Source organism: Nicotiana tomentosiformis, chromosome 5, assembly GCF_000390325.3.
Source record: "Nicotiana tomentosiformis chromosome 5, ASM39032v3, whole genome shotgun sequence".
Classification (NCBI taxonomy): Eukaryota; Viridiplantae; Streptophyta; class Magnoliopsida; order Solanales; family Solanaceae; genus Nicotiana; species Nicotiana tomentosiformis.
Window position 1 is genome coordinate 28,111,322 of NC_090816.1, and position 12,598 is coordinate 28,123,919.

Consider the following 12,598-nt stretch of genomic DNA (forward strand, 5'->3'; position numbering starts at 1 on the left):
GAGTATATGGGGTCGGTCATACTCATACTACACTTCTGCACCTTGCGTGCAGATTTTGGGATGTTGATGTTGCTACGTATGGCGGGAGCTGGCATTGAGGATGTACCTGCGATCCAGTCACAGATTCCTCCTGTTCTTGGTAGCTCTAGAATTATTAATCTGTTCATATATATTTCAAACGGATGATGTATTTTTATTTCACACCAGCTTTGTAAATTCTGAATCTTAAAAGCTCATGATTTGTACTACTAGTCCTTGGGAAATTCTTGTATAAAAGCAATTATATTATCATTTCTTTTCCTAATAAATCTCATTAAATTAGATAGTTATTAATTAGCTTACCTAACGGGTTGGGTTAGGTGCCATAACGACTAGATGGATTTTGGGTCGTGACACCAATCATATCACACAAGAGCAAATAAACAAGAATACATGTATGTGATGAATGAATAACAAATCTCATGCTCCTGGACTGGTATAAATGACATGCTAAAGTGTAGGCATGTGCAGAGTGTGCTATCAAAGCTCAAATCGGCAATTTCATCACAGAATAGCATTTATCAAGTTCATTCAAGGATTAAACCTCTATGTAACCTCAAACACGGCTCAAATAGTTCACACAATGTTACAAATATGAGAAAGATCATAACTTAAAGCTTAACAATCAATTATAGGCTTATCATAGCCTAAACACAACCCGAGCATGGATAAATACCCCCGGTGTCAGCACATGGGTTCAAACCCCATGCATACACGCACCCATAGCACGTAGCTATCACAAATAATTCAGGCAAACTAGTGCCTCAACCAAGTTTAAATAAGATATTTACCTCAAACAAGCCAAGACAAATACCGAGCAAGCCAAACGACACTCTAAAAATGCCATCCCACAGCACATGGCTATAACTTTTTGTACAAAACTCTAAATGATAAACGGTTTGACTTTCTGAAAACTAGATACCAAGGGCTACAACTTTCGATTTTGGGTCATCTCCAAATTCCTTATAGATTGCAAAATATAAGCTTCCAAAGTCGGCTCAGTGACAGAAGAATTTCTTCTTCGGGAACACGAAGAACCCTCCGCGAACGCGATTCACAGGTGCCCTTTTTTCCATTTTACTCATCGCGAATGCGACCCAAAGTCTGCGATCGCAATGCACATTGTTGTAGCCAAGAACCAACAACTAAAAATTGCCTAGAAATGGTTCAAAACCACCCCCGAAACTCATCCGATCCCCTCGGGACCCTATTCGAACACACCAACAAGTCTCAAAACATATTACAGTCGCTCAAGAAATAAAGTTCTTGCTCCTAGCAGATTTAAGCAAGGTAGCTTATGAAAGATTTCAATACTTTTTAGTATTTTCTAATGTACTAAAAGAAAAGGCTTGAATTTTCTTAAAAAGAACAAGATATCTATATTTCAGCATGAAAAATTTGTTATTTTTTATTTCTATTTTTCAATTTGTAACTATATTTTCACCCAACAATTTCAAATTTTAGCAAGAGAAAAAAGAAAAAGAAAAAAAAGAGAAAGAAAAGGGGACATGACAGTTTATAACTTTATATCCCTCTCCGTAAATCATATACTTCATAGTCTAAGCTCTTTCTGCAAAGAACCAAACAAAGGCAAATTCGACTTCCGCTCCACCATTCCTAAACTCAGTTTCTTTCTACAGGTACTTCTCTCTCTTCTTACATTAACTCCTCATCTTCTGTGTGTGTGTGTGTGTGTGTGTGTGTGTGTGTGTGTGTGTGTGTTTTGATTTGCAATCTGCCAATTTCAGCTTCAATAGATTAGATCTGGATCGGATGATTGTTTCACGTGCTTTGATATATTCTTCCTTCGAATTTTACTCCGCTTTAGTTTACATAGTCAACTATTTGCTTCTACAAAATAACTCGGTCTATGTGAGATTCGCAAACCATAATGAGTTAGAAGGTTTGTAGTTGGTTGACCGGCATTGTGTAAATATACAAATTGTGATGAAAGCGGAATGGATGCAGAGGATTCATGTAGTTAATTATAACTAATTTTGAATTGAGGTGATTGATCGACTTGCTTCTGGAAAATGCTTATGCTTTATCTGTTTGACTTGTTGACAGTGATATATTTGTTTATTGATGGATCTATTATTTCTATAGAGCGATTTTTGTAGTGACAGAGTCAGAAATTCTAACAAGGGGATTCAAAAAAATGTAAATTTGCACAATAAGTGACACTTGGCTATCTAGGGGATTCAGCAATTTGATATATACAAAAAAAGTTGGTTTTGTCCTATATGAACATTATAACTTTATGATGAAGGAGATTCAATTGAACCCCTGTCGATACACATAGCTATGCTTCTAGATTCTAGGAGGTGTAGCTTGTATGAAATATCTTTTTTTGAGTTTGGGATTGGGAAGAAGTGGGGGATGGTTGACAGTTCGCAGTTTCATGTGGTTTTCTGATTCTTTCCCAAGTTAATTGCTAATGCTCTAGTTTTTCCTTCTTTTGCTAAGTAGGTTTAGTATTTGATTGTAATGATTATTGGATTTATTGTAGTTTGTTTAGTCGAATCACAGGAGAGGAGTTAAATTTCATGGGCAGGGTTTCCATTTAGTTGGGCCATTTAAAAAGTTGTAGGAATACCTTGCTTATTACCATTGAGCCAAGAATCTTTTTCCTCCATTAGCTCAAAGCTAACAGTAAGGCATTCGTTACTTCAAAATTTTACCAAGTTCGGAGCTCATAAGTATTTGACCTAGGATTCTTTTCATTCTAGATGGGAACCGTGCCTTATTTGTTTGCATTTAATGGAGGTCTGAATCTTAATCATTCAGATTTTAGATATTAAGTGTGTTTGTTTTTAAAGTCTGAATCTTAATTATTCAGATCTTAATCATTAAATGTTTTTTTTTTTTTTTTTTTACTTTACAACCACTTAATGGGTCTGAATAGGTATGTATGATTAAAATCTATAACAGAGACTTAATTTCATTAAGATGCTATCATCTATATTTATTATTAAATGCCGCCACTGCCTGCCATTATCAACTACCACCATGTCACCCACCACCACCACCACCATCATCCTCAATCATAGCCGTCACCATTATCGACTACCACCACCCACCATCCCCACCACTCCCACCACCATCATCCTCAACAACAACCAATACTCATCTACCTCAACTATCACAACTAACCACCCCATCACCATCAACAACCATAGTCAGCACTGCCCATCATTATAAACTACCACCGCCCACCGCTATCTTCCTCAATCACAACTACCACCACCACCCGCCATTATTAACTATCACCATCCACCACTACCATCCTCAATTATAATCGACACCGCTACCAATCACCACTAGCTACTACCCTAAACCACCACCATCAACCAAAACTACCACCAACCACCGCCTCTAGTCGGCATTCACAAGCACCATCGTTAGCCATCACCACCACCAACTACCATATTTTAAAAAACTATATATTTTATTGATAAAATATTAGATTAATTAGTATTTCATTTGAATTTTATGTTTATTAATTTTTAAATAAAGATAAATTTTATACATTCAGATATTAAAAATCAAACAGTCTTAATCATTTAGTATTCAGATCTTAATGCACATCTTAATATTCAGATGTGTATTCAGGTTCAGATGTCTTAATCTTAATACGCATCATGATATCTTAATAAAAAACAAATGAGGCCTTAATAAACTATAGGATAGCTGAAATTGGAATGACCACCAAAGCTATTGCAGGGACATCCCAATTTTTTGCTGGCATAGAATTAGTAATTAAAGTGTGTTACTGTGTTAACATGTGAAATACATGTGTTTTCCCTGTCCCACTTATGATCCATCTCCGTGTAGCCTAAATGTTGGATAGTTCGAAGTTCGTCCTATAAATGTACAACCTGGACTACACACGAGAAAAAGATCCTAGTAAGAATCTGGTCCTTAGATTTAATCATGCTGTAAATGAGCTACTTGTGGTTTTTCTTTTCACATGTAATACTTGTAATTTTGGTCTTGACAAATGCTATAAAAGTTTTGCAAAAAAGACGTCATGGCTGTTCCTTTTACCATATAGTTTCACAGCATGCTCACATTTCTGCTGAATAATTGGTAATTGTGTTCCTCATATATTATCCATATTTTTAAGACACATATTTTCTTTCTTATTGTAGTTCCATAACTATATCAGACGAGTATGGAATCCAACAGAGGCAGCCAGAACGGAATTCAACTCCTTTTAGGTGCAGAGCAAGAAGCTCAACACATTGTCAATGCTGCCAGGAGTGGTAATTGATTTCCCTTTTTTTAGGACGCCAGTTTTCTGATTCTTTTTTAAAATTGGATTTCTATTAGTTTCACTAGCTGTAGTGCAGCAACCAGGAGACCTAGTTATTTGGCAGCATATATGCTATTTCAAGTCAACGGGCCATTGTTATAATTTCCTCCTTCCACATAATAACTTCTATATTCAATTCAGCTTATTTCCTTCCTGCGTATGTGTGCATGGTAGATTCCTTAAGATCACTTTTTAGTTATAGTATCACACTTTCTGAACCAATCACTCCGCAGACACTAGTTGCATTCTTAGTGTGGGGTACTTATTGAGGGTTTGTTTTCAGTCTTAACCAGCTCCCTTCCAATATAAGGCAAGGTGGATGATTGTCATATGTGATGTGCACTGAATAAGTAAAATGTACTCCAAATGTATTTTCCTACCAATACACCACTCTTCCTTCACAGTTTTAAGTACACTCCCTTTCTCAACATCGTACATAGTATTACTGATTCAACTGCTACATAACTGCTCAATATGCATCTGTATGTCCAAAAGGGGATTTAATTCATAAATAGGACATGTCTAGGAAGATGCAAAATCACGCTTTTCTTGTCGTGGATGGATATTTTCAAGAGGGAGATCAAATATGGGGTGAGGGAGCCTAAGTTATTGGATAATGGTAGCTTTCTGGATATCATGCAAAGAGTCATAACTGTTGCAGACAAAAGCTCATAAATTTATAACTTTCTGTCCCGTGTCTATCTTATAATATGAGCTGTGGGAATCGTCTTTCAAAGCACTGGGACTGCAAATGGGTCAGTTGTATAAACAGGTTCTATATCGTGACTTTCGTATCATGTGCAGGAAAACAGGCTAGAATGAAACAGGCAAAGGAAGAAGCTGAGAAGGAGATAGCTGAATTTCGTGCTTATATGGAGGCTGAGTTTCAGAGGAAGGTTGAACAGGTAAATAAGAAACAAAATGTTTTGGGAAAGAAACCCATTTGCATGTTTCTTTAAAAAAAAAATGAAATAAGACCAAAAGTTGTCTTTAATTTGCATTCCCCCGGCTGCATTCTTGATCAGGGCCCATAATGTATGTGTTCTCCTCTTAGATCTTGAAAATGTGACTACCTTTTCTGCTCCAGTCTGCTTCCAGCTGGTGATTTTGGTCGGTGTAATTACTCATTTAAGTACACCATAAAAATGAGCTCATTTAGAGAACTGAGATGAGCTTATCTGGAGGGAGGTGGACAGTGGAGTTTTCTATAATCAATTCCAACTTGCTTGGGATTGAGGCGTAGTAGTTGTTTGTCGGGAAGGGGGTAACATAGTGGGTTATTCAACTTTCTTACTTTACCCTTGATTAAGCATGCTTGTTAATATCTGTGTTGTCTACAGACTAGCGGTGATTCGGGTGCTAATGTCAAACGCCTTGAGCAAGAAACATTTGCAAAGATCCAGCACTTGAAGACAGAAGCTGAAAGTATCTCCCACGATGTTGGCCAGATGCTACTGAGGCAGGTGACCACAGTAAAGAACTAAGATCATCCGTGAACTGGATCAAATTTGATTATCAGTCTGCAGATTCTTGCTCCATTTGTGTTGTAATTTTATTAATCACTATCCGTTATCTTGGCCCTAGTCGAATAAAAGAACTAATTTACTGATTTTCTCTAAACTTTAGAAGAGAATCCCAGGGTCTAATACGTTGATTCAATTATTTATTACTAGCATGGAGGTTCATCATCTATTTAGAACATTTTTTTTTGTTGACGTATTCATGTTTTAAGAAGTGATGCTCCAGTAAGGAGTTTTTGATGCCTTTCCTCCAATTATTATTTTAATCTTTGACAGAGTTCTGATACTCAATTGTCGAGTATCAGCTGTTAAGTAATAGAACAGTAGCAAAAGAAGAGAAAAGAGGAGGAGGAGAGTGAAAACAAAGATAGAGAGATGAACTCAAATTTTCTTATAACGTGATAATTGTATGACTTACAATTACAATGTTCTATTTATAAGTGGTGGAAATTAAATACAACAAAAGGAATTACAGAATTTGAATACAAACTGATAACTACTTTTTCCCGCTACTTCAGCTCAACTAAAATTCAAATAGTTTCATCCTTAGCCACTACTAATCGTATCAATACCCCCGTATGAACAACACCCTTGTCCTCAAGAGTGAAGGAAGGAAATGGAGCCTTCAAGGCAGAAGCTAATTCCCAGGTAGCATAGGATGGATCTAAGCATGTCCATGTGATCAAGCATTGAGCGACAACTCTATTACCTCTTTTAATCAATCTGTGATCAAGAATAGCTTCAGGAGAGGGACAATACTGGCTGGCTAGATTAACAACAGGAGGGTGAATAATGGTAGGAGGGATTTCATAACATAATTTCAACTGAAACACATGGAAAGTAAGATGCAGAAAAAGGAGTTTATAGGCTACTGCACCAATCTTTTCAACAATAGGGTAGGGTCCATAATATCGTGAGGTGAGCTTGTGCTAAGGGAAAGAAGAAAAAGTGGATTGTCTATAAGGTTGGAGCTTGACAAAGACTCAGTCCCCCACCTTGAACTGTTTATCAGACCTATGGGAGTTAGCATGGGCTTGCATTCTGTGTTGGGCTTGTGTAAGATGGAATTTGGCTAGCTGAAGTTTGAATTCTCGGAGCAATGCAATTTCTTCAATGGAAGTAGAATCAGAGTCATGAAGAGAAGGAGGGTATCCATATAAGGGTTCAAAGGGGGAAGATTGAATGGCTGAGCGAGGGCTAGTGTTATACCACCGCTCAGCTAAGAAAAGGAAAAAAGGGATCAGTCTGCAGGGGAATCAGTACAAAAGCAGCGTAGGTATGTCTCCAAGCAACGATTAAGGACCTCTGGTTGTCCATCTGTTTGAGGATGATAAACAGTGGAGGTTTGTAAGGTAACACCCTGAGCAGTAAGGAACTCTTTCCAAAAGTTGCTGATAAAAATGGGATCCCTGTCACTTGTGGTCAATACTGGAAAGCCATGAAGTTTGAAGATGTTATTTAAAAAAAATAGGGACCAAGGACTGAGTTGTGTAGGGGTGAGACAAGGCAATAAAGTGAGCATATTTGGTTAACCTATAAATGATTACCCAAATGATAATCCATAGTAATGTCAGTCCAAGGAAGTACAAGGATAGGAAGGGGTTGCAAAAGACTAGGAGAAACAGCAATATCATACTTGTTTCTCTGACATACAGTGCATTTGTGAATGAAATTCACGATGTCACTTCTAATTCCCTTCCAGTAGAAATAAGAGAGGATTTTCCTTATAGTAACATCAATTTCTGAATGTCTACCAACAGGAGAGGAGTGCCAAAGTGTGAGGATTTTAGTCCTTAAAGCAGAGTCATTGCCAACCAAAAGTTTGCTTTTCCTTTGAAGCTGTTGATTAATCCAAGTGAATTATTTCTGCGGAGTGTGCTAGTGGGAAGCAATAAGGTTAGCAAGCTCAGGATCTTCAGACCAACTATCCTGGATTTCCTTCCAAAGATCAGCCTGCACTGAGCTCATGGGTAATGACATGAGTTCAACACCTTGAACTCTAGATACTGAATCAACATCAATGTTTTCTTTTCCTTTTTTGTTCTGAACTTCAAAGTCAAACGGGAGGAGTTTAGCCAACCACCTGATCTGGGAATCAGTGTGAAGTTTCTACTCTAAAAGATATTTTAGAGCCTTCTGATCAGTTCTCACAATAAAATGCTGACTTAGCAGGTAATGAAACCAATTGGTTACAACAAACACCAAGGTTAAAAGTTCTCTTTCATACATAGAAAGGACAACATGTCTAGGTGCAAGACCCTTACTAATAAAAGTTATAGGGTGATAAGATTGTATTAGGACAACACCAATACCAGTACCACTTGCATCAGTTTTTACTACAAAGGGCAAGGAGTAGTTAGGCAGAGCCAACACTGGTACAGAAGTAAGTGCCATCTTGAGCTCAGCAAATGCTTGATCAGCAGAAACAGACCAGTGGAAGTTATCCTTCTTTAACAATTCAGTCAAAGGTTTGCTGATGAGTCCATACACCTTTGATAAACTTCCTGTAATAGCCAGGTAATCCCAAAAAGGCTCTCAGTTATTTGACAGTAGTTGAAGTAGGCCACTGTTGCACTGCAACTATCTTTTTAGGATCAGTGGACACACCATGAGCAGAGATAAAATCCCCCAAGTATTCAATACTAGGGACACCAAACAGACACTTAGACCTCTTGGGTAGCAACCTGTGCTGCACCATAACCTCAAATACCTATTGTAGATGCTGAACATGGTCTACTAAAGTCAAGTTGTAGACCAAAATATCATCAAAAAAGACCAGCACAAACCTCCTCAGGAAAGATTGGAATACGTGGTTCATCAAATACTAAAATGTAGAGGGTGCATTTGTCAAGCCAAATGGCATGACCAAGTATTCACAGTTTCCCATATGAGTCTTGAAGGCAGTCTTAGGAACATCCTCAGGCACCATTCTAATATGGTGATACCCAGACCTAAGGTCAATTTTAGAAAAGATAGTTCATTAAGCAAATCATCTATAATTGGAATAGGAAACTTGTCCTTAATTGTGCATTGGTTTAGTTCTCTATAGTCCACACACATCCTCCATGTACCATCATTCTTTCCCACCACTACCACATGAGAGGAGAATGGGTTGTTACTGTATTGGATCAACTCTTGCTGCAATATTTTCTTTGCTAACTTCTCTATAATGTACTTCTTCATAGAAGAGTACCTATAAGGTATAATGTTAACTAGTTTAGACCCAGGTTGCAATGGGATCTTATGATCAAAGACACCTATTTGAGGGGGAAAAGCAGTTGGTTCAGAAAATACTGTCAGGTAGGTGTTGAGAAGATCATGAAGAGGTTGTGGTACTGCCTCATCTTTGGAAAGGTGGAGTGAAATCAACTTAATAGATTGTGGTGGATCAACCATGACATGTATCATGAAGAATTGCACCTCTTCCCTATCGGACTTATTAACAACCTTTGGACTTGGCAATCTGCAATCATCAGAAACACCCTTCAAAACATGCTGCTTACCCAAGTAGTTATATGTCATGGTAAGTGCAGAATAGTCCATAGTCACTGGACTTAGAGTTCTCATCCATAAAGCACCTGGGACCAAGTCATACTTCCCAACTGGAAATACAATCAAGTCTGATTCATATGATGTACCTTCCAACATCCATTGGAAATTTCTAATTATACCAGAAGTGGCTTCTATAGTGTTGTTGCCTAGGCTGACATATCCCACCTTGGTTGGAACCACATTGCACCCCGAACTCTTAGCTGATTCTGAGTCAATGAAGTTATGGGTACTACCTCTATCCAATAAAATCTGAATAGGCCTCTTATCACTATAACTAGTGACATGGATGGTTTGAGCACCTTGGATTCTTTTTATAGCATAAAGAGATGAAAGGTTGATCACCTCCAAGAGATGACCTCTCTTCACTTGGTGATTCAGTCTCACTACTACTATTGCCACTGTCAGTAAATTCACCCTCGGGAACTTCCAATTCCAAGACAAACATTTACTTTGGAAGAGTGCATTTATGTTCAGGAGAAAACTTGTCATCACAGAAGTAACAAAGACCTTGAGCTCTTCTACTTTGCATCTCTGCAGAAGAGATAGTTCTCCTTGTTTTAGGGGCAATAAAGGTAGAATTAGCAGGTGAAGTCAATCTAGGTGGGTATTGAGGCTGGTGGTATTGATGACTTTTGAGGCCTTGACTGTCATACACATTCTTCCTAGTTGCAGAGTATCCCCAAATGAGGCTTGCTTTAAGGCTCTAGCATTAGCAACTAAGGTTGCTTCTGCTAACCTAGCTAACATGTAAGTTTTGGATAGTGATTTGGGTTCATGCATCTTAATAGGGTGTACCAGCTCTTCCTTCAAGCCTCTCAGGAAACATGAAAGGGCTTGCTCAATAGTTAGACTACAGTGTGCTAGTAACCTATCAAAGGCAAACTGAAATTCCCTCACAGTACCAATTTGTCTCAATTGCTTGAGTTCTAGCATAGGATCAGCAAATTCCTCACCAAATATTTTAATTAATTCTGATATATACTCATACCAAGCAGGTAATGTAGGAAAATTTCTACATTTCAAATAGGATCGATGCCAAACTAAGGCCTCATCATTCAAGTTCATAGCAACTAGTCTCACTCTTTGATTGAGAGGAGTTTCATCCTCAGCAAAGTATTGATCAATCCTATATAACCAGGTATTTGGATTTTTTCCATTAAATCGAGGAAACAATAAGTTATGGAAACGACTAGAGTTTACACAATAAGGATTAGGTCCTAAAATACCCTGACCTGATTGAAGTAACTTATCCCTAGCTGTAGTTGAAACATATGCATTGTCCTTCGATTGTTGACTGAGATGTATTCCATCAAAGGAATTTTTCAGAGAATGTACCAACTTAAGTAGCTCAACATGTCGCTTATCCAGATCATCCCTTAGCTCCTGATGTTTCTGAGTCAATTCAGTGTGTAGATCCACTTGCTGAGCTGCGAGATCTTCGTATTGTTCGTGAAGTTCCAGTGGTTGACTACCAGTTACCACATCAACTGCTCGTCAAGGTCCCATAATTCACTGAGCTCCGATACAATTTGATAGTCAATTTTCGAGTATCATATGTTAAGTAATAGAACAATAGCAAAAGAAGAGGAAAGAGGAGTGGGAGAAGAATGTGAAAATAGAGATAAATAGAGAGAGATGAACTCAGATTTTCTTATAACATGATAATTGTGTGACTTACAATTATAATGCTCTATTTATAAGTGTTGAAAATTAAAATGCAACAAAAAGAATTACAGAATTTGAATAAAAACTGATAACTACTTTTCCCGCCGCTTCAACTCAACTAAAATTTAAATAGTTCCATCCTTAGCCACTAATATTCGTATCAAATTCTGCTTTTTAACTTGTGATCTTGAGACGCTTCTTCACCTTTCACCTTTTCGTGGTCTACAATCACATTTTCTCAATGAGAACCCTAGTTGAATTGTTGCCAATTTTCTGGTTCTTTCTCTAAATACCAACAATTATAGGTAAAATGCTAACCACTTCCGATAAAGAGGCGTAAATTATCATGTTATAACAATATCTCTTAATTTGTGATACAATTAATATATCTAATTAAAAATATGTGGGTTATACTTTAGTTAATCTCATAAAATCTAGTAAAAGGTTAACATCTAAGAAAGGTGTAAAATGTCTATTATACATTACCACAAGGGGGAAATTTGGACATTAACTTTCCAAAACCCTATGTTTCTGCGATGTGATTGCAACATGCACATGCACTTTTCTCACTTAGCTATAGACTTATATCAGTACGATGCATACACCAAATCAATCAGTGACGGACCCAGAATTTTATCCAAACGAGTTCAGTAGACACAATAATATTAGGTGAGATACTAGTCAAAAAGTGACTTTTCAATGTGTGTGTGTATAGTGTTTGTGTCTGTCAACTTTTCACTCGTTATACAATAACAACAAACCCAATAATTTCCCACAATTGGGGTATGGGGAACTTTTAACCCGTTATAAGACTATAAATTTTCCTTTAAAGTTTTTAATTTTCTTATGTTTTACTCAAAAGATAAGTTAATACAATAGCAATCTAATAATTTTGAAACACCATAAATATAAACAAAATAAGAATTAAAATTAACAGACAATTTACTTGAACAATAAAGAAATAAACACACAATTTAATAAAACAGTAAATAAATTTTAAAAGAACTAACTGCAGAAAAAGAAGAAGAGAAAAACCGCAACTTTATAACATAAAAGTGCTAAAATAAAATATTAGACACTAAATACACAATTTCACACAAATATAACTTCTAAAAGCTAAGTATTATTTACAAATAATAAATAATTATAACAATTAAAACAACTCCTATATGACAATTGGCAAATAATAAAATTCAAAAGGAAAAATAACCTAACAATTTTAGCATATTAGTAGATTGAACTAAATTAATAATAGTCACAGTAATACAGGGAGAAGGGTACCTTGTACTGCGCAAAAAAGTGCAGTGTGTGCATCCCCGTGATTTACGAAAATGACCCCACTTGACCATCGAGCTGACATTACTTGTTGATGACAGCAGATTCATTTTACCTACATATCCGTTTGTCACTATAATTTACACATATAATTAACAAAAAGTTTTATCGAAGCGGATTTAATTGAATCCACTTGATATAATGTGGGTCTGCCCCTGAAATCAATAATTAT

The 12,598-nt window shown here is 36.9% G+C and overlaps 2 protein-coding genes across 2 annotated transcripts; one reads left to right on the forward strand and one right to left on the reverse strand.

Moving 5' to 3' along the window:
* The first annotated feature begins 1,541 nt into the window (after positions 1-1,541).
* Positions 1,542-6,114, forward strand: LOC104120185 (V-type proton ATPase subunit G 2). Its single transcript, XM_009631913.4, has 4 exons — positions 1,542-1,679; positions 4,191-4,304; positions 5,159-5,259; positions 5,695-6,114. Exons 2-4 carry the CDS (start codon positions 4,214-4,216, stop codon positions 5,836-5,838), a joined length of 336 nt encoding a protein of 111 aa, XP_009630208.1. The 5' UTR covers positions 1,542-1,679; positions 4,191-4,213; the 3' UTR covers positions 5,839-6,114.
* Positions 6,115-6,404: 290 nt separating this feature from the next.
* On the reverse strand, positions 6,405-11,599 carry LOC138892079 (uncharacterized). The gene is made up of 9 exons (XM_070175773.1): positions 11,578-11,599; positions 10,222-10,913; positions 8,820-9,957; positions 8,102-8,378; positions 7,796-7,957; positions 7,422-7,666; positions 7,138-7,302; positions 6,870-7,093; positions 6,405-6,698 (listed from the first exon to the last, which is right to left on the reverse strand). The coding sequence occupies exons 1-9, from the start codon at positions 11,597-11,599 to the stop codon at positions 6,405-6,407; spliced, it is 3,219 nt and encodes a 1,072-aa protein (XP_070031874.1).
* Positions 11,600-12,598: the final 999 nt, after the last annotated feature.